The sequence below is a fragment of the Monodon monoceros genome, unplaced genomic scaffold (genome assembly GCF_005190385.1).
Source record: "Monodon monoceros isolate NGI ecotype Baffin Bay Population unplaced genomic scaffold, NGI_Narwhal_1 Super_Scaffold_18, whole genome shotgun sequence".
Classification (NCBI taxonomy): Eukaryota; Metazoa; Chordata; class Mammalia; order Artiodactyla; family Monodontidae; genus Monodon; species Monodon monoceros.
This window is the reverse complement of record NW_021703774.1, coordinates 45,403,108-45,425,792: the sequence shown is the minus strand read 5'-3', so window position 1 is coordinate 45,425,792 and position 22,685 is coordinate 45,403,108. Positions and strand designations below refer to the sequence as shown.

Sequence of the window (22,685 nt, the reverse complement as noted above, 5' to 3'; positions counted from 1 at the left end):
AGGGAAGCCACCGCAGTGAGAAGCACACGCACCGCAACGAAGAGTAGCCCCTGCTCGCCTCAACTAGAGAAAGCCCGCGTGCAGCAACGAAGACCCAAAAGCAGCCAAAAAATAAGTAAATAAATAAATTTAAAAGAAAAGAAAAGAACCACAGAGGATAACATCCTGTTGGAATGGAAGGGGGTCACAAGCCAAAGAATGCAGGTAGTCTCAATAACACGGAAAATGCAAAAACTAGGTTTCTTCCCTAGAGCCTCCAGAAAGCATCGCAGCCATGGTGATACCTTGATTTTTACCGAGACTCACTCAGGCTTCTGATTTTCAGACCTGTAAGAGAATAAAATTTGTGTTGTTTTAAGCCACTAAATTAGTGGTAATCTGTTACAGCAGCAGTGGGGAAATAATGCCTGGTAGATGTTGCCAGAAAGTTTGTACTGTTTATTCTGGCCCTAGCAGTGTTTGAAAAGTACCTGTTTCTGTACATCCTCATCAGTACTGAAGGTCTCATGATCTCACCTTTTTTTTGAAGCAGATTCCTTGATGTCTTTACTTGTATTACACACAGACAAGTCTATCCAATACTCTAGCATTTCCCAGAGTGTATTCCGCTGAACATGGGAAATTCATATATGTTAGGGTTCTCAGTATATCCAAGGCAAAATAAATTTCAAAATACGGGGTTAAACTGAATTCTTTATTTAAGACTTCTCATAGTTTGTAACATGCTAATGTGTATTATGAACCTCCAAGAGGGAGATAGAGGTTGGTGTTTCCAAAGCTATGTCACAGCTCATAGAACTGATGTTTTCTTAGAACACTTTAAAATGCAGCTCTCCTTTTTCTCTTCTTTTCTCTCTTAATCTTTCTCTTTAATATATTAACCTTTATGTATGTCCATATTATATCTTAGACTTCATTCTTCAGAATTCTTCTACCTCTAAAGTCTTCTTACATTCAACCATTCCATTTTGACCACAGCCTGACCCGCATTAATCCAGCTGCTTCTCTGTTCAGGACTTCCAGTGTAGATTCCAAATTTTTCGCTATTAGTCACTTCCTGCTCTTTTCTTTTCTTCCTCCTCCTGTTTTTGCTCTTCTGCCCATTTTTTGATATATTACTTTAACCTGTCTTACCAGTATCCTCAGTCCTCTTGTCCTCCCAGCTCACTTGTCTAGGAAAATCTGCTCTGAATGATTCTGAAAATATGCTTCTTTGGGTATTATGGATAGCCTCACTGGAAAAAAAATCTTACAGACTGGCCAGTTGTTTAAATGCAGTCTTCCACTTCAATATCTATTAGTTGATTTCCCCCCCAGTTTTGCCCATTTCTTTACAGTAGTTAAACTTCTGCTGTTTTATTGAAGTTTTACTGTCTTAGCAAATGGTCTTTATTTGAACATAAAAATAAAAACCTTTTGGTGGGACTGATCTGCTTCCTGTTCCTTCCTCTACTAGTCCTTGCCTCTGTCGCTCTTAGAAAGGAAAAGGTTCTCATCTTCCTTATTAAGGTGGTTTTCTTTGTTTTTGCTCTGGATCTCATAGACTTTTTTTTTTTTTTTTTTTAATTTACTTTTGGCTGCGTTGGGTCTTCATTTCTGATCACGGGCGTTCTTTAGTTGCGGCGAGCTGGGGCTACTCTTTGTTGCGTGTGCGGGCTTCTTATTGCGGTCTTGCTGTGGAGCATGGGCTCTAGGTGTGCGGGCTTCGGTAGTTGTGGCTCACAGGCTCTAGAGCGCAGGCTCAGTAGTTGTGGAGCATGGGCTTAGTTGCTCCACTGGCATGTGGGATCTTCCCGCAGCAGTGCTCGAACCTGTGTCCCCTGCATTGGCAGGTGGATTCTTAACCACTGCGCCACCAGGGAAGCCCACAGACTTTTTTTATATTCAACCTTTTCCCTCCTTAATTGGAGCTTTGTCATAAACATTTGAGCAAGCTTCCCTTAACCTGTCCTTCCCTAGCATTTGTTCTATATTTATCTTCCCCATTTATCACCTTATAAACATGGTCTATACTGACTCCCTCAACCCATTGTTCTCTGGTTTCTACCCCTACCTTTCCACTGAAACTACTTGGTCAGGTCACCAAAGGCTTCTGTTTTTAACTCCAAAGACTCTTTTTTTAATTGAGGACAGGGACTGTTTTGCTAACACTTGTATCCCTAAGGCCTCTGCAGTGCCTGATGCATAGTGGAATCTTTGCATATATTTGATGAATATTCATTCAAAGCATGTATGAATGTATTTCAGTTTACTAATGTCTGTTATGACTCTTTGCTCTGGCCTTGTTTATGTCTTCATGTGTTTCCTTGTTTTGTTTTGTTTTCTAACTCTATTTGAATTTGGTACTTTTTCTATTTGTCTTTTTCTTGTTATGTTAGGATAATTCTTATATCGAAAGCTGTTATCTCTCATGGGATTTACCTTGTCAGTGTGTTACTTTGCTTTCAAAAGTGGAGCTATATTATCAGAAAGTTTAGCCTGATACTCCAAATATGAGCATTAGCCAAGCACAGCACTTAAAGGTATAGTGATTTAAGAGTAAGGCCTTTACTTTCTGGCAGCCCTGAGTTTGAAAACGGGGTGTATGATCTTGGGTAAGTTATCTAGCCTTTTGATTCCAGTTTCCTCAGTGTTAGAATGGAAATAATATGTTTCCTAGGGTTTGAGAAGGAATAAATTAGATAACAGAGTAAAAGTTCTTAGCATGGTGCCTTATACCTGGTTAAAAAAAGAAGCAGTAGGACTTCCCTGGTGGCGCACCGGTTAAGAATCCGCCTGCCAATGCAGGGGACACAGGTTCGAGCCCTGGACCAGGAAGATCCCACATGCCGCGGAGCAGCTAAGCCGGTGCGCCACAACTACTGAGCCTGCGCTCTAGAGCCCGCGAGCCCCAACTACTGAGTCTGTGTGCCACAAATACTGAAGCCCACATGCCTAGAGCCCGTGCTCTGCAACAAGAGAAGCCACCACAAGGAGAAGCTTGCACACCGCAATGAAGAGTAGCCCCTGCTCGCCGCAACTAGAGAAAGCCTGTGCGCAGCAACAAAGACCCAACGCAGCCAAAAATTAAATAAATAAATTTTAAAAAAACAGAAGAAGAAAGTTACATTTACTTACATGTTTATTATTTCTGACACTCCTCATCTCTTTGTGTAGTTCCAGGTTTCCATCTGGTACCATTTTCTAACAGCCTCAAGAGCTTGTTTTTAATATTTCTTATGGTATTGATCTATTGGCATCAAATTTTCTCAGCTTTTGTGTTTCTAAAAATATCTGTTTCACCTTCAGTTTTAAAGGATATTTTTGCTGGATATAAAATTATAGATTGATAGGATTTGGGGTTTGTTCTTTTTTTTTCTTTCACTAGTTTAAAGATATTATTCCGTTATCTTCTGGCTTGCATTTTTTCTGATAAGAATTTTGCCATTATTCTTATCTTTATTTTTTTCTCTGCCTGCTCTTAAGATTTTCTCTTTATCATTGCTTTTCAGCCATTTGATTACAGTGCCTTTGTATGGTTTTCTTTTGTGCTCAAATGCTCAAAGTTTATTGAGCTTCTTAGATATCTGGGTTTATAACTTTCATCAGATTTGGAAAATATTCCGTCATTAACTTTTCAGATATTTTTTTGTGTAATTGATATGAGCCAGATATGGTATAAACTCTTAATTTCTTTGGAACTGTTGCCTAAGTCAGCTGGTAATTTGATTTTGTTAATATGCTATAGAATTGTATGTTATTTACTGTACATTTTGCAACTAAAGAGGTTTTTTTTTTTCTTCTTGTTTAGCAAAGAAGAACTTAAAAAGTGGGTTTTGTGTGATGTTGGAATCACAGTGAGGCTAGGCTATATTTTTTTAGGCTATAATTGTTGAAAATTGAGGTCTGTATTGCATCATGGAATAATGAATAAATGAAGTTTAGGTTCTGGAATTCTGATACACCTGGATTTGAACCCCACTATCTTTGTGATTTGGGGCAAATTTCCTAAAATCTCTGAGCCTTTGTTTCTTTATTTATTTATAAAATTGGAAAAATAGTAGTTACCTCAGGTTGCTATGAAAATTAAATCGATAATGGTTTATGTAATCCACTTGTTGATTACCTAGGTCCCCAGTGATTATTAGTTTTCTTTATATATTCACTTTAAATTTTATTCTTTCATTCAGGGACCTTTTAAACATTTATAATATTTAACCAAACCCCTATGGCATTCATGAGACTATACTAATGAGCTTGGGTTTTGTCATGAGGTATTTTCTCCTAGTCTTTTTCACTGAAGCACAACTAAAGTCACATGCTTTGGAAGTATGGAGCCAAAGTCCACATAGACCTCCTGCATGTTTGAAATTTCTCTTAAGACTGGTGTTTTATTGTTAAAAATTGTGAATAACTTTGTCTTCTATTCTAGAATTGATTAATGTGCATTCTTAGCTTCAGTATCCTCATTTTAGAATGAGGATAATAACACTTATATCTTAGGATTGTTGGGAAGAGTAATAATACCTATAATGATAATAATGACAATAATAGCTAAGTTTTGAGGGCTTATTTAACAAGAAACAATCCTAGGTGTTTTATTTCTGTTACCTCATTTAATCCTCAAAACATCTCAATGAAGAAGGTACTTTTATTATCTCCTTCTTACTCCTGACAAAACTGGGGCATAGAGAAGCAGTTTTCCTAAGGTTATACAGCTAATAAGTGGCAGAGCATCGTTAGAACCCAGGCAGTCTGAATATAAGGTACTTAACTACTACATTTTATATTCCCATTCTGTGAGATCAGGTGTATAGAACATTTAGCATAGAATCTGCTACATAATAATTTTAAATGTAAGCAGTTATCAGTATTCAATAATAATTAATTTATTTTGTCCAAATCTTTGAGTTAACTTGATGTCTCTAAGAAATTGTGTTATGTCTTTCCTGTGACTTGAGTTATTCCCGGCATGCCGTTGAGTGCAGCGTGATACCCAAGCCCATGCCTTTAACCACTACTTTCTACTGCTTCCTCTTTCCTTGTTGGTCTGTGTCCACATTAGAATTTAAATCTGGTAGGAACTATAATCTGTTTTGTGCATCATTGTATACTTCGTCCTTAACACTGTATCTAGTACATAGAAATGACCAAATCATTGTTCAGTGAGTGAATGAAGATCTAAAACCTGCCGTTTTCAGCTGGTCTTAGAATGTAAGCATTATTTATACCATCTATAATTGTGGTTTAATTACTTTACATGTTTTTCCTTCCATAAGCAGTCCAGTTTGGACCAACCATCTGCTCCTGTGTTCTACAGGGCACTCTCACCTTGGTGCTGCAAGAGCCCTGCTGGGTAACTGGTTTCTGTCTTATAGAGATCACTCAGCTTGCAGGCAGGGAGGGAGATCAGAATAACACTTTGATCCCAAACTAGAATTTTAGAAATATACAAAACAGAATTTTTAAATGTGTATTCCAAAGAAACTAAATATAAAAAGGAAAAAAAAGCTTTGATATTTTCCCTTTGCCTTTGACATTAGATCATTTTAAATAAAGAGAAAATTTAACTTTCTTCAGGGGGGTTCTCTGTTGCTGTGGGCTAACTCATATTCTCCTCCTCTCCTCTATCTAGAATGTCTTAAGCCATATTCTACCTTATGAGAAATTGGATGTTCTTGCAGATAGTCATTGTGGGAGAAAACGTTTCATTTAAGTCCCAGATGAGGACCGGAAACTTGAAATCAGAGGAGCATCTGAAATCAAGTAATATTAGGTAGGATGAAAATTACAAGGGATTTCTACATGTTTGTATTCCTTTTAGAGATATATGTTAAAGTATTCGTATACTGTGAACACTAGTACAAGAATTAGAAGCTTTCTGAAGCATTTGATATTGGCCAGGATGGGGGGAGGGGAGTGCTAATGGTTTGGGGTTTTTTTGTTTGTTTGTTTTTTAAACTTATGTAGTTTCATAAGAACTTTGGCATGTTTACTTTGTCATGAGTGTTTATATCTTATAGTTCAAGGAAAAATTTTAAACATTTAAATTTAAGAAATGTTTATATATGTGGTCTCTGAATATTTATGATAAGCATAGGGACATGTGCTTTATCTTGTAGATTATCCTTTAAAATAAAAATTCCTATGTTTTGGGTTACATATATTGCAGTTCATTTGAGTGCAGGGAACATCAGTTCTTGGCTCTATATGTCAGCCTGGATGCAGTCAAGCCTCCTAGGTGCCTATAGAATAGGTATATGATGGTATATAAGAGAAGCCCTCTGCAGGTAACTCTTGTCACAGCAGCTTGTATCAGTTCAAATGACAGTGTGAAGGTGCTTGATCTTAGAGATGGGGCTTTTAAATGAGAAATGCTAGTTGCCCCTACAAGTTGATACTATGACAGTGACACCTATAGCCAGGCCATTCCAGAAGACTTGCTTTACTGTGTAACGCTTATGAGCTTTGGAACCAGACTGCAGGGTGGAACCCAAGTTCTACCACTTCCTAGTTGTGTGAGTTTTTAAGTTTTATATAATCAAAGCTAATGTTTGGGGAGAAACAAAAAGTACAATAACATAAATTCTTTGCAATTTTTATGTATCAATGTCTGGTTTTATTTTATGTGCATATTAGAATGCGGTCATTATTACATTCAAACAGTTTCTCTTTTGTCACTTAGCCTTATGTGATGGTATCTAGGATTTTTGACCTCCACCCTGGAATGTTGTCTTCTTCAACCTAGTGTGTTGCTTCAGAAAGGATCCTTTGTCAGTGACTAGATTAGCAAAAGTAATTTGGTGGTCACTGAAGTATTCAAGTCATAGTCAGATTAACCCTCCCTCTCGGAGTTATCACTCATGTTCTTTTATGTAACTTACCTGTTGTCTTATTTATCCCTGATAGCAACTCTGAAAGGGAGTTTGTATCCCTGTTTTATAGATGAGGAAATTGAAGTTTCTTGGAAAGAAATTCCAAGGGAGCACTACTAATATGTAAGAAACCCAGATTCAGGGCCACACCTTTTTTATTCTGTATCATTTTGTTACATAAAATTGCCTTAAGTATGATGCACATTTTACCATTCATTAATTCAGCAACATTTTAGTGAACAGCTATGACGTACCAGGCATTATTCTCTGTGTTAGGGAACCTTCTTCCTCACATTTTTCCATTGTGTCTAATCCATATGGCACTCATCACTTTTTCTCAGGTTCTTTTGCCTATTCATTTTGTAATTAGCTCAGAGATTTACCATTCTCCTCAGTTAATCTCCCTCTTAGTTTCAGACACTGACCTGATTCTCCTACTTTATCTCTGAATTTGAGGCAATGTAGCAGTGAATTCTCTGGACATCTCTCCACCCTGCACTACTCCCAAATTTTCCTAGCGTATTTCTGTCTAATCTTACCTTCCTCCAATTTCACCCTGCCTCTTTTTCAAAGCCAGTCTTGCCTCCTGTCTTTTTCATATTCTCATGTCTTTTCATCTCTTCCAGAATCATGCTCTGTTAGTTTTGTTCTTTCCTATATCTTCAAGCTATTCCTTTTTCCTAGCTTCTTTTCTTCATTCTAAACATGCTCAAGTCTCTCCCATTGAAAAAAAGAAACGTCTCTTTACCCATGGCCCCCTTCTCTTTCTCTTCACAGCCCGGTGTCTTAAGAGTTGCCTTAAACTTCTCCCTCTCATTTTTTCCTCATTCTCACTGCAATTTGACATTTTTTCTTTGTCTGGCAAGGCTATCATTGACTCTTATTTCACCAAATCTAACACACCTTCCAATCCTTATAGTACTTATCCACTGCCTTTGAGATTGTTGAATACTCTTCCTTTTTATCCTCTTCTTTTCCCTATGCCACTCTTCTCTTGCTCTCATACACCTGTAGTTTCTTCTTGGTGTTCTTCATGGGCTGTCTTTCTTTTATCTGCCACTTAAAAATGAAGATAGGGAGCTAGCACCACCCTTCTGCCTTTCTGGGCAATTACATTTACTCTTATCGTTTTAACTACCATCGCTGTGCTGATCACTCCAACACTGTATCCCTGGTCTTGATGTCTGCCCTGTGCTTGACACTCATCTTTAAGTGTCTGCTTGCTCACCCCCACTTTGTCAGATACCCAGATGTCCAAGCCAATAATCTGGGAATGATTTTAGACTGTTTCCTCTGCTTTATTTTTCTCCTGCTGATTTTACTTCCAGATATTTCTTGAATCGAGGCTTTTCTGTTCATCTGTATTATCACTTCCTTTCTTCCAGTCTTGCCCTTTTAAAATCCACCTTCCATGCACCTTGTTGTTGTAGTCTTTTAAAAATGCAATTCTGACAATGCTGTGCCCCTGTTTAAAACTCAGCACTGTTCTAGTAGTTAAAAGATAGAATCTGAGCTCCTTAACATGTCATACAAGGCCTCACAGTTTGCTCTCTGCCTTGATTCTCCAGCTCATCTTCTGTAGCTTCCTACTGTGCATTTGATCCATTAATCTACCTCCTTCACTGGCTTAGCTTTGTTTTTTGTTTTTTTTTGTGGTACGCGGGCCTCTCACTGCTCTGGCCTCTCCCGTTGCGGAGCACAGGCTCCAGACACGCAGGCTCAGCGGCCATGGCTCATGAGCCCAGCCGCTCCGCAGCATATGGGATCCTCCCGGCCCGGGGCACGAACCTGTGTCCCCTGCATTGGCAGGTGGACTCTCAACCACTGCGCCACCAGGGAAGCCCAGCTTTGTTTTTATTGTTGTGATATTTTCTCTGCCTGAAAGAATAACTCCTGCTCATACTTTGAGATTCCCAGACCAGAAATGGCCCTTTATAAAACTAGGTACACATATTCAAATTGTATAGATTGTAGAGTGAACGTTGTAATATAGAGCAGTGGAGTGTCAGGAGATTTGAAAATTCGTGCCAAAACGTTCCATAAAGAGAGAAAGCAAGTTAGTATTTTTATTATCTCTTACTGAGAAAAGCTCCTTTAGGAGCAGCATCTTCCCTAGATGTTCTTTTCTATGTGAAATTCAACAGTAGAGTGATGTGATTTCTTTTTTTCTGATTAATGCCATGAGACTTGGTGATATCTTAAAGATCTAAGTGTATATGTGCATGTGTGTCTGCATGTGTAAGCACACACTCACCTTATAGTGTCTACTGTCTGGCCTGTTATTTAACACAAATAATTATCATTAGGTTATTACGTTTATGGTCATAATTTTTGGCTACTGTTATCCCAAATACTCCGTAGTACTTTATGGAAATAGGTAAGCAAATTATCTTGAAATAAAACCTGCTGTGGCTTTTATTTAAATTTCCAAAAAAAGTTGCTCTAGCGTTACCTCCCCGAACAAAAGAGCCTGATTTACCTTTCCTTAACAACTGTGAGTTTAGAGGATATTGGCTTATATTCCTATGTTCTGCTCATATGAGAAAGGGGGTTGGAAGGCCAGGTAAAAGGAATCCTTCATTGTATCGGCCCCTGATTTGGAAATGTCCTATATTTTTAAACCATGAATATTAATGTGTGATCATAAGAGAGATTATCCTGTATTTGTTACCTTGCATTGTTATATCAGTGCTATGTATAATCAAGCTATTTGTTAAAGAAGATAACCATTAATTAGTTTTTTTCCTCTAGTGACATTATTAAAAAATTACCATAAAATGTTTAACCTTTGAAAACCCCAATTCTTTGGGCAATTACTATTAAACATTCCATTTTTTTTTCCCTTTACAGTCTTGTATAACGGGAACTATGATACAATGGTTAGGAGTTAGCCTCTGGAATCAGGGTGTTAAAATGCTACCTCTACTACTTGCTAACTTGATGACTTTGGGCATGTTACTTAACCTCTATCTCCTTGGGTTTCTTCAACTATAAAGTGGGGGCAATAATAGTACATAGTGAGGATTGAATGATTACCCTATGGAAAGCCCTTACTTTAGAACAGTGTCTGGCAATAATAAGTGCTAAATATAGTGTAAGCTATTTTAGTATATACCTAGTGCATTAGAATGCATTAAATGTATTTATAGATCTTGATGATCATGTTCTCTCCAAGAGTATTGTTTCAGATGGTTAGCTTTAAACATATTTGATTATCACTGAATGTTTCAAATTTTATTCAGTCTTTTAATGACTTTCTCTTTTAGTGTTTGATAGAAATGCTTAATTTCCCTTATTATTTACGAACTGAGACAATATATTTAGTATTTTGAAAGCTTTATATTTTATAACTATTTAATAGTGCTATTTTATTATTGAAGGCATGATGATTTTAGTTCTTAGATTCTTCATTCATTCATTCTTTTCATTAATTCCTTTAGCTTAAAGTAAGAATAAAAAGGATCTCATGTGGCCACACCTTCTAGAAGCCAAGAGGAAACATTTAAAAACTATTGTCTCTTTATATAAGCATTGTAACGTTAATCTTTAACAATATTGGTCTTTAACAAAACCAGTAGGTCATTGAGGTGTAGTATTTTTTCTTTATAAAAACGTAAAATAATCAAATAGCCAATTTTGTGCTAATCTTTATGAAAGCAGTTGGTGTAAGATCACATATCTATTGATTTGATTTCTTGTATATTATACATTATTAAAAAAAACTAAGAGTGGGAGAATAGGGATTCCTTTTCTTGTGAGATAATTTTTAGTTTAACCCTCTCACCTATCTAAATGGGTATTTTTGGTACACAGAAAAAGGAAGAGTTAGTGGATAATAATATATAAACCTAACCATGTTTTAAGCAATTTGCAAATTAATTCCATCAGAAATATAGCATGGCCTACAAGTACTAACTTTCTGATTACATGAGACTATATTTTAACATAGTCTTCTTTGTGACAAGATTATGACATTAACGAATAAAAATCTTTAGTCTGAGGAAACTGTTATTGATGATTCCTCATATGGGAAAACTGTTTGGTTTGGGAACTTACACATATTCGACTTCTCATTTTTGATGAAGTACTCCCTGAAGCAGGAGAGCCAAACTTTTTCTGTAAAGGGCCCAGATAGTAACTGTTTTAGGCTTGGTGAGACATGTGATTGTTGTCTCAGCTACTCACCTCTGCTCTTGTAGCAGAAAGCAGCCATAGACGATATGTAAACGAATGGGCGTGACTGTTCCAATAAAATTTATTTATAAAAATTGATCCAGTGTGAGGGAGGGAATTTCATCCACAGGCTGACCACTGCACTAGAATGTGAATTTTACTTCTTGTGGTCCTTTTGATAAAAATCCCAGGTATTTATTTCCTAATGTGATCTTTTTAAAAATATCTGTTTATTTATTTATTTATTATTTTTGGCTGTGTGGGGCCTTAGTTGCAGCACGTGGGATCTTCGTTGCCCTTTGTTGCAGCACGTGGGCTCTTTGTTGCGGTGCGTGGCACGTGGGCTCTAGAGCGCGTGGTCTCTGTAGTTTGCCGCGCACAGGCTCAGTAGTTGTGGCGCACGGGCTTAGTTGCCCCGCGTCATGTGGGATCTTAGTTCCCCGACCAGGGATCGAACCCACATCCCCTGCATTGGAAGGCAGATGCTTAACCACTGGACCACCAGGGAAGTCCCTGAACCGATTTTTAAATTTAGACTAGTTGTCTTAAATGTTAGGGTTTAATCGACAGAGCACAAAACTGAACCTAGATAAGTCTACGTTAGCTTTTTATGTCATAGAATTTTTTTATTCTAATTTAAAAGAAATAGAAATGACTTGGACTTTGGAGTCAGAAAGAACTAAGTTTGTACTTAATTGTACCTAATTGCTTTGTGACTATGGACAAATTATTTCAGAGCTTTAACTTCCTTGTTTATGGGATGGGAATCATAGTAGCTATCTCCCAAGGTTGTTACATTTTCCATTTAGCTAGCTTTTCACCATTTCAATTTAGCAAGGTTATTTTAGTCATTAACACATGTCTCTTTCAGAACCTAGGAGAGAACTGTGCACAGAGGAGCATCTCTTCCCCTGTGTTAATAAGGAATCAGAACTCTTGGAATTTCAAAATGCTTGAACATTCATGTCAGATAGTTTTTATGACATTTTTGCACTTTTGCTAGTGTTTGGATTTTTAGTTTTACATTATTCTTGGGCAGATTATAGTGTATAAAAATGTAGAGTGAATTTTTGATCTTTGTTTATCAAAGCCTAGAAGCCTGCTCCAGAAACTGTTAGAATTATAGTTCTTCTCTTACTGATGGCCCATCAGAGAAGCAGATTATTTGGAAATAGTTCCTGTTATATGCTCAATATGATCTTCATTTGACTGGAAATTGGTATCCTCGTTAGGCAGATGTTAGCATACCAAGATGACATTTGTTCATCTTTACAAGCAAATCTTGTTTGGAAAGAGAAAGCAATCATTAGACACATGATCCTAAGTGTATCTTGTATAAACTAGAGTATGTATTTTTAGCTAACATATGGAAGCATTGTGAAATAAGTCCTTTGTAACTTGGCAGCTCAGAATGAAAGGTATTGAATCCAGTGGAGATGCATAAGTGAGGTTGGCTGTCTCAGTATAAGGTTCATAAGTTAGTACTCTAGGAGGGTTTTGGGGTGAGGGAGGAGAGGAGGTGTTGGTAGGTTAGGATGTGTGCTATTCCTAAGTATGATCTTAGATTTTAAGGGCATAAATCAATTACTTTGTGAGGATTTTTTTTTTTTTTTACGGCTAAAGTTTAACACTCAAACTAGGCTTTATGGATAATGGAATTTGATGTGATGTTACCTTTTAGGACTTAGTGTAGCTGTTTATTTGGTATTGTTCATTTATATTGATAGTTCTTGTGGTTTGTGGTTTCTATAGCATCGTATTGTGATTCTATTTGAAAGCTTAATTTTTAAAAAATATAGATATCTTTTTAAAAGCTAAGAAAACAAAAAGATTCATGTTATGTTTTGATGAAACTAAAATTCACAGTTGTTATCAAATAATAAATTACATAAAGCATTTACAGTAAAACTTTTAGAATCTCTAAATATTCTCTAGCTTTTATGTCAAACTTTGTTTTTAAAAATGGAAATCTCGTTAAGTTTATATACTTACCTTTTTAGAGTATATGAAAATAATTTAGCCTTTTTCCTTTCTTCACTTAAAAAATATGTATTGAATGCCCTGTGTAGGCAAAGAAGTTGTGATGGTGAGCATTCCTAAAATCTGTGATACACACTGTAAAGAAAAAGTACAAGTGCTTTGAGAGCATAAAACAGGAATATCCTTCATGTATGCAGCGTTCAAGTAAAGCTTCCTGAGGAGGTAATGTCTCTACTGAGACAAAGGATGAGTAATTAACCGGACAAAGGAGGAAGATGTATTCCTAGCAAAGGGACTCTTCTTTACAAAGGCCCTGAGCGTCAAGGGAGCCAAGCACATTGGAGAATCCAGAAAGAAGTCCAGGGGCTGGAACACAGAGACCAAGGAGAGAAGAGAATAATGGTAGAAGTAGAGTACAGAGACTCTATTCAGTTACAGAGGACTTTGTAGACCACTTTAATAAAGATCTTGGTTTTTACCCTAAAAGCAGTGGAAAATCATTAAAGGGTTTTAAGTGCGCAATTGGGGAGGTCAGATTTGCATGTTTTTAAAGATCCCTCTGGTAGCAGTGGAGAGAGCAGAATGAAATGAGACAAGAGTGAAGTGGAGAAAACAATTTGGTGGCTTTGCAATAGTCCAGGCAAGGGATGGTTGTAACTTGAATTATAGTGACTGAAGAGGAAGTAAAGGGAGAGCTACAGATTCAAGATGTATTTGGTAGGTAAAATTTTTTGGAGTTGATAGATTACCAGGGATTTGAGAGAATGTTAGCATGGATGACTTCCAGGTGTCTGCTTTTCACAACTGGAAAGCCATGATACATTTGCTAAGGTACAAAACACTAGAAAGAGAACCAGGGATGGGGGTGGGGATGGGTCATGAGTTCAGTTTTGGACCTCTTGAATATAGGCAATTCTTGAAGAATTTGGGAGAGAGAAAAGAAGCAGCAGCTAGAGGAAAATCTAGGATAGAAGGTTTTAAAATCTGTGAGAGAATAGGGCATGTTTAAATACTGTGAGAAGGATCCAATAGAGAGGGAAGTTTTTAAATTATTGAAAGAGGGGAGAGGGTAATTAAAGGGGCAGAAGTCCTTAAAAAGGTTAGAAAGAGCATACCTAAGTGTAATTACTGGTCTTAAGTAAGAGATGCAGTACTGCTAGTATTTTAACAAGAGTAAGAAAGAAGAGGGCTCTGTGACTGTAAGTGTTTAGTAACTGGGCATTGTTTTTCCTGAGGTATGGGGCTGTCCTTTGCCGAAAGGAATTGAGGAGAATGGAGATTTGAAATAGTTGTAGTGGCTAGTGAATTGAGAAACATAGAATTTCCTGGCCTCATGGAGGGAAAATTTGGAGGTAAACAGTAAGAAAATGAACTCTACTCAGTAGAAGAGTTCGCGATGACCCTGTGAACTTCTAAGGAATGGCATCAATTTGCCAAGATCTAATGCTACTCTAAACATTAAAGCAGGGACACTATTTGCAGTGCCACAAATAGAGCTGTTATACATTCTTACTGTCATATATAATTTTACTTAACTTTTAGTGTTACTTATGTTGGGTGAGCCTAGTTTGTTTCTAACAGAGGTTCTTTTTCCCTTTTTTAGGCAGGCAGAAGTCCTGAAGGCTGACATGACAGGTATTTGCTGGCTCTTTTGTTCTTCACAACTTATTTTATACCATTAAATTAAGGGAAGTGTATCATCTTATTCTACTACTTGTAGTACTGTCCTGGTTGCCAGAGGGGATGATAACTTACTATTTATTTTAAATATTTATTGTTTTTATACTTTGAATTCTTACTTAGATGGCTTGTCAAAATTTTTATGTAATCTGTGCTACACTGAGTTGAATATTACTAAATTTAATGCATATACTCATTTAATTTTTACAAGCTATTTATCAGCTACTTAAGAGATACAGAAAAAATAATTCATATACCATATAAAGACAAATACCTCATAGTATTAGATTTATATCTTTGTGTTTATAATTCCCCAAACTTGAATAGTAGGTAAACCTTCAGAAAAAAATGTTTGCAGGAAAACTCTTGCGAATTGAAAGTCCTTGAAATTGAATGAGCTACCTTGCCACTTTTCTTTCTTTTCTCACCTTTTTTGTTTTGAATAACAGCCAAGGTGTTTTTGAAAGAATAACTGGAATTAGTCACTAAAAGGAGCAGATGAATTTAACTCCAAAATAAGGAAATATATGGCAATAACTATGTAGTGATCAATATGTTCTCTATAACAGCATAACAGCAGTATGCTTTCTATAACCATCCTAAAATTAAAAAAAACAATAAGTGCTAATGGATCTCATCCTAATTTTTGAAGATTTTAGTTCAGTGAAACCTGCAAAGAAGAGTTAAACTTGTAAGCAGCATACCTGCCAAAATTTACAACCAAGAGGAAATGGGCTATTTAGATCTCTTTTTCTCCACCTCTAGAATTGCAGGCTAATGTTCTAAGAATTTTAGATAATCTCATTGTCATCTTGCTCAAGAAAAATAATGGAAAAACCAAAAACACTTTTTATAGGTTTATAGTTCTTCCCATTATTAACATAACTGTCATCACCTTCCATACTATGGATTCTGATGTCAGCTCTGAGCTACTGTATTATGCTCTTGTATTGGCATTGTAAGCATAATCTATATTGCGTGACAGAAATTGTGCATGGAACAGTGTTAAGCCATCTATATACCTTTTACATTTTCTTAACTCTTGAACACCCGCAGTAAGTAGGCTTAGGGTTTGACTTTGTAGGGGACATTTGACCTGCCCAGAAGGTGACCTGTCCTTAAGATACTAAGTCTGCTCATTTAAATGACAGTCTCACTGATAGGTCAGAGTTAATGATCCCTTACATTCCTCTTCCTGCAATCAGTGAATTGAAGCAGGGTTGAATAAATCTATAAATCTATTTATTTAGTCATTAAAAGCTTAATAAGGAAGGGACCAAGAACCTGATACCAAAAAATAGGCCCTATTTTTTAGTAGCCAGCAAACTCTTGTAAGGATTAACTCTGTTGTCTGGGAGATTCTGTATGCGGAATAGGATTATGCTGGCTGTAGATACTAATAGCAGACCTAAAGAAGAGTGAAGATTATGCCATTGTGCAGCGGCAAAATACTACACGCAACCAGACAGGCTAACTAGCAGCCGGAAATATATAATTGCAAAGTCCATTATTAAGTTCTTCTCTTGAGGCAGCTCACTGTCAATTATTGCACTCATAAGCCTAGTAATCAGTGCCTTGTAGGACTCTGGCAGACAACATGACCCCAATTTGGTATTACATATAGTTATAGCCTGACTTTCTGATTTCATCTTGCACCCAGTCTCTCATTTGGCCTCTTGAGCAGTTTAATCACTGTCTGCTACTGGTCCTCATTTACATTAAATAGCAAGTATGTATTGCTCACAAAGTGTCTTGGCAAGCAGTCTACCGATGGTTAAAATAACACTCACTGTCAAGACTTTATTGGCTTGACATACATAGGAGAGTAGGAGTAATAGCAGAATGCCCAAACAGCTGCTGGATTGTGAGCCGACAGGAGGATTCTGTAAGGACAATTGTGAAAATGATTCAAAAGAAAAAGAGAAAAGCTTCTTTGGACAAAGAGATATAGTTATGAGAGTAAACAGACCAACTTGGCAGTCCATCATTTCAAATGGGGTGACTTATTATGAGGCATATGGCTTCCTGTGGTATGAATGCATAGAAATCCAAACCAAGATCAAAGGGTGAACCATTCTCTTTTTTTAAGCCTTTTTCATTTCATGGCATTATTTCAAAACTAAAAGACAAATACAGAAGCATTTTGAAACAGATGTAGTCATTAGCCAAAAGGTGAAAGTCATCTGAAATGTAGTAGTATAAAACTTCTGCAGCTATCTATGATATCTGTTTAAAGCAGATATCTGTTTTTGCTTTGGGGAATGGAGAGTGAAGGAATTGTTGGTGTGGCATAATGGTCTTAACTATCTGTTTATCGTCTACCGTTCTGTTTTTGTTTTGTTACTCAGATTCTAAGCTGGGTCCAGCCGAGGTCTGGACATCCAGGCAGGCTCTGCAGGACCTGTACCAGAAGATGCTGGTTACTGATTTGGAATATGCTTTAGACAAGAAAGTAGAACAGGATCTGTAAGTACTATCATTTGGGATGTCCCTGTAAGATCAGGAATCTCACCAAGACTTTAGAATAGAAGAGAACAATTTGGTTGTTTCTTTTTAACCTATTTCAGAGTCAGGTTTTTCAATGAAAAAAAAAGGAAAGAAATTCTAATACTTGTGATCTTTTTGAACAAAATATTTGACCATTGTTATTACTTTAGATACAGTCTTAGGTAGCAAGAGGAGAAACGTTTAGAGTTGAGTTTTATTAAGGTCTTCAGGGTGTATCATAAAAACAAATTTGTATGTGTTTCAAGTACTAAGAGACAGTGTTTGGATTCTCTGTATTGTATTCAATCCTATATTTGAGCCATGATTTAAAAAAAATACGAAGTAGGCTTTCTTTGATAAATATGATTCTATAAGTTTCTTCCAAAGGAAAATGTGTTTACATTGTAAGGAAAGTTCTTCCTTTTAATCCAATAAATAGGTGTTTCCTTTTTTTCCCCCCAATAAGACTAAAGAAAGATTTTGTATATTTAGGCTATTCCACTCATTCTTTCTATTAGGGGTGAAATAGCAGATGACCAGATTCCCAACTGAGTAAATAAATGTCTTTCATGGAAGGCCTTGCCTTATAAATTGGAACAAGGACATTAGCCTGGTGGAAAATTAAAAATCAAGAATATTTTTTTTAATAATGCCTGTTACCCTAAGTAGTGGTGAAGATTAGTTTTTCCTATATTGCACACCTAACCTTTATATTGTTAGGAGATCTAGTAATAGAGCTTAATCACAACCACTCAAACCCATATTTTTGATATTAGAGTCATGGATAAGATGGCATCAAAAATGCTGAGGGAGTGATTGATTGCCCTCATAAATCATTAAAAACCCCAGTGCTTCAAAAGAGCCTCAAAAGCTGCTGTTGATAAAGAATTAGGTACTTTCCAGGTAGGTTGTAAACCCTCTATCTATCTGTGTTTGCTTCCTTCAGCCAGTAATACCTTCCCTCCATCCTAGTTCCCTTTTTTTGTTTTGTTTCTTTGTGATTTCCCCTGCGATTTCCAAATTAGGGAGTGACTGTATTTCACCACAACTGAATTTAAAATGATTCTCTATACAATTCGAAAGGCATTTTATAACAGGATTTTGGTGTGCCATATTTCAGCATTGTGTTGTTTCTTAGTTTGAATAGCCAAAATTGAAATGTCAAAATGAGTTTATATTTCAAGCTCTAACGAAAATATTAACCCCAAGAGAAATAAACAAACTATTAAATAGAACTAGAACTGAGTGCTGTGGGAAATAAGTTTTAGAGAAATAAGAGATATGGCTTATATTTACAAAAAAATCTCCCCCACCCCCACCCCCACACCCAGACATGCCACTTGATACAGAACACTCACATATTTTTTGACACAATGGTGCAATGTATGGAAATTTGTTAATAGCTTGCTTTTACTTTGGTCTTGCCACTGTAGTTCTAATTTTGTATGAGAATTCCTAAATAGGTTCTAAGTCTAGTAGCCCTAAAAGATTAATAACTGAAGCCACAGTCTGATTATTCGAACATTTGGTAAGTGTTTACTAAGGTCAGTTGCATTCTACTGCTTGTTTAGTCTTGTTCAAAGGGGAGCATAAAGTTATTTAAGTGAATAACTTTAATGCAGGTTTACTGTCTAGTGTGTTATAATTATAACAAACAGTTCTTTCTTGTTCTCAGGGGGACCAGTGTCTGCCCAGTGAGTCACTGCTATACCAAATAGAATTACATTTTGTTTTCAGCTGGAATCATGCCTTTAAGAATCAGATCACAACACTACAAGGCCAGGCAAAGAATCGAGCAAACCCGAATCGGAGTGAAGTTCAGGCAAACCTTTCTCTGTTCCTAGAGGCAGCTAGTGGCTTCTATACTCAGGTGAGTTCTGCACTGTATACCAATTTTCCTAAAATTAGTAGTGAATATTCTCTTTGTACACATCTTGTTCATATAAGCACTTGGGGTACCCACTGTATGGTCCATCCAGGAGTTGATCACCTGTAATCTCAGATGAATCAAAATGTCTGAAATTACTTACCATAAGACCTTTAAAACAGTAAAGACTCTGCTCTTAAAAAGGTGATGGTTCAGCTTAAAGGTTAGAGGTATAATTGTGTGAATAAAAAAAAGGGTAATGAGAGCAATGCCTTAGTGAAACAGCAGAAGTAGTGAGTTACAGGTGGTAGTAGAGCAAATGTAAATGTATGGGTGTAGTCATTGTGAAAGTAACAGCTATGTTTTGCCAGGTAAGAAATAGTCAAAATTCGTGATATCAAGTGAGTTTTCATAGTATTATATATACAGTAGAATTTATCTGGAGCTTCAGTGCTATTAAACTACCTAAGAAATAGAGTAGCCTTTCCTCAGTTTGAATAGTAAGCTATTATTTATTGTCCTCAGAGACTTTCCTTCTCCTTAATTACATCTTGATGTGACTTCTGAATCAGGCAAGGTAAAAGAATAAATAAATCTTTTTGGACAGTGAATTTTATTTAAGCAGAATTCTTTAGAAAACATCATCTCATCCACTTGTAATAGCATTCATAATTTAATTAATAACATGTGTATAAATTCTCATCTTGTAATGACAAGACAAGGTTTTGCAGATCTTGCTCCGAAAGAAATTCAAGAACCTACTCTCTGTGCTGCTACTTGACCATTGCTACCTGTATTTTGGCTCCATTTTGGTTGTACTACTTTTTAGAATGAAGAGAAAGAAAAGACTATTAAAAGATATCAAATAGCCATCATCTTACAGAGATTATTTGTTTTACTTAGACTAAAACATTCATCACAGTTCATCATTGAAAGAACTCAAGTATGGTTCTTGTTCTCAAAATTCATTTTTAAATTGATGCACTTTTAGCAAAAGTTGATATTTCTGGAGAGGGGAACTGTGGTTGGCCGCTAACTAATCCTTATTAGCAGATGTTAAAGATTAATTCATTCTACAAGTAGCTATTAAAAGTCTACTCTTTGTAAGGCACAATACTAGACACTGAGAATTGGAGAGGAAAGAGACCATCTTTAACTTTCAAGGGAATATCCAGTCTAAATGAGGAGATGGATACATTAATAGATATAGGGTTTCTTTTGGCTTTCTGGTTATAAAAACATGCATACTAATTTCAAAAGATTTGAAAATTATAAAAAGTCAAAAATTTTTCATTACCCTCTCATTCAGGATAAATTACCACTTTTAATATGTATGTTTCTAGTGTTTTTATACTTTCGTACATGGTTGTACCTATTCATTCTTTTATCAGCTTTATAAACATAATGTAAGTTTTTCCTTGTATTATTAAACAGTTTGATAAGCATCTTTGTTTATAAAGCATTTTCTCTAATACTGGATTACTTCCTGAGGATAGGTTCTTCATTGGATGGTGAATTAAATCATTGGATGAGTGGAGCTTTAATACTATATCGATACACATAATTGTTTTCCCAAAAGGTTATCATTTATATTTTTGTATTTCCATCAGCAGCGTATGCAAGTGTCTGTCTTGACATCCACTCACCAGTGTTAAATATTTCAATAAAGGCAAATGAATGATTAATTGTATAATTTATACTTGATAGACGGAAAATAATTTTTCATTTAAAATTTAATGTAATCTAATTACTAGTGATGTTGAACTTTTATATTTTATTACATATTTGTATTTTATATAAATCATTTATTCATTTACTGTTCCCTTTCATTGTTCAGACCCTAGTTTTTTCCATGGTGATTTGTCTGAGCTTTTTCTATATAAGGGGATATTATTTTTCTTCCTTTTTTTTGACAAACATCTTTTTCTCCAATTTCTTCTGTTGTTCTTTCATTTTATTTAAAGTTTTTTGAAATACAGAAGTTAGCAGATAGTTTTTGTTCTTACAGTACAGTTTTTTCTTTGTCCATTTGTCCATAGATTAGTGGATATTTAACAATAATACTTATATTTAAAAGAACAAATAGATATTATAATTCAAATATTAAAATTTGAAAACAATACCAATATCCTGCAATAGAGTAATGGTTAAATAAATTATAGCCTATCTGAAAAATGGAATTATGAAACTATTATAAATGGTATTTATGAAGATTTTTTTTGAGGTTTAGTTGATGTACAATATTATGTTTCAGGTGTACAACATAGTTACAATTTTTTAAGGTTATACTCTATTTATAGTTATTATAAATATTGGCTGTATTCCCTGTGCTGTATAATATATCCTTGTAGCTTATTTATTTTATACATAGTAGTTTGTACCTCTTCATCCCTTACCCCTATCTTGCCCCTCTCCCTTTCCTCTCCTAGCTGGTAACCACTAGTTTGTTCTCTATATCTGTGAGTCTGTTTCTTTTTTTTATATTCACTGCTTTGTTGTTTTTTTAGATTCCACATATAAGTGATAACATGCAGCATTTGTCTTTCTCTGCCTGACTTATTTCATTTAACATAATATCCTCCAAGTCCATCCATGTTGTTGCAAGTGGCAAAATTTCGTTCTTTTTTATAGCTGAGTAGTGTTTCATTGTATATGTATGTGTGTGGGGACACACACACACACACACACACACACACACACACACACACACAGCGCCACACACCACATCTTCTTTATCCATTCATCTGTTGATGGACAGTTAGGTTTCTTCCATATCTTGGCAGTTGTATATAATGCTACTGTGAACATTGCGGGGTGCACGTATCTTTTTGAATTAGTGTTTACGTTTTTTTTGGATTTATGCCCAGGAGTGGAATTGCCGGGTCCTATGGTAGATCTGTTTTTATTTTTTTGAGACACCTCCGTACTGTTTTCCACAGTGGCTGCACCGATTTACATTTCTACCAACAGTGTATGGGGGCTCACTTTTCTCCACATCCTCACCAGCATTTGTTATTTGTGGTCTTTTTGATGATGGCCATTCTGACAGGTGTGAGGTGACACCTCATTGTAGTTTTAATTTGCATTTCTCTGATGATTAGCAGTGTTGAGCCTCTTTTCGTGTGCCTGTTGGTCATCTGTATGTCTTCTTTGGAAAAATGTCTATTCAGGTCTTCTGCCCATTTTTTAATCTGGTTGTTTTTTGATATTAAGTTGTATGAGCTGTTTACATATTATTTTGGATATTAACCCCTCATCAGTCATATCACTTGCAAATATTTTCTCCCATTCAGTAGGTTGTCTTTTCGTTTTGTTGACTGTTTCCTTTGCTCTGTGAAAGGTTTTAAGTTTAATTAGGTCCTATTTATGAAGATTTTTTTTTTAAGATGAGGAAATTTTGTTGTTATTAAGTGAAAATCATGATGTAGAATTATGTGTACATTTGACTCTACATGTTAATTGAATAGCCTTAGCTCAGTGGGGTGTTGACAGAAATGGTATCCCAGCCCCCACCCCCACTTCACTACTTTCAACTATGCTTTGTTGAATTCCGGATTCCTGTCATAACATCTTGGACAGATTTCGTACCATTCTGATTGCTCTTAGGATTTTAAACTTAGTCCAGTTTTAAAACTCCAGTCTCA

The 22,685-nt window shown here is 36.0% G+C and overlaps 1 protein-coding gene across 10 annotated transcripts in view; it reads left to right on the top strand.

Annotated features, from left to right (window-relative positions):
* Positions 1–22,685, top strand: part of SMG7 (SMG7 nonsense mediated mRNA decay factor) — a 69,661-nt gene that overhangs the window by 15,495 nt on the left and 31,481 nt on the right. For 4 of the 10 annotated variants that reach the window (XM_029227325.1, XM_029227323.1, XM_029227319.1 and 1 more), the window contains exons 2-4: positions 14,611–14,642; positions 17,036–17,153; positions 18,912–19,044. In XM_029227325.1, the coding sequence (XP_029083158.1) occupies positions 14,611–14,642; positions 17,036–17,153; positions 18,912–19,044 (283 nt within the window). Of the gene's footprint in view, positions 1–5,614; positions 5,756–14,610; positions 14,643–17,035; positions 17,154–18,849; positions 19,045–22,685 lie in introns of all 10 variants that reach the window. The other 6 variants (XM_029227320.1, XM_029227317.1, XM_029227324.1 and 3 more) reach the window with 3 other exon arrangements.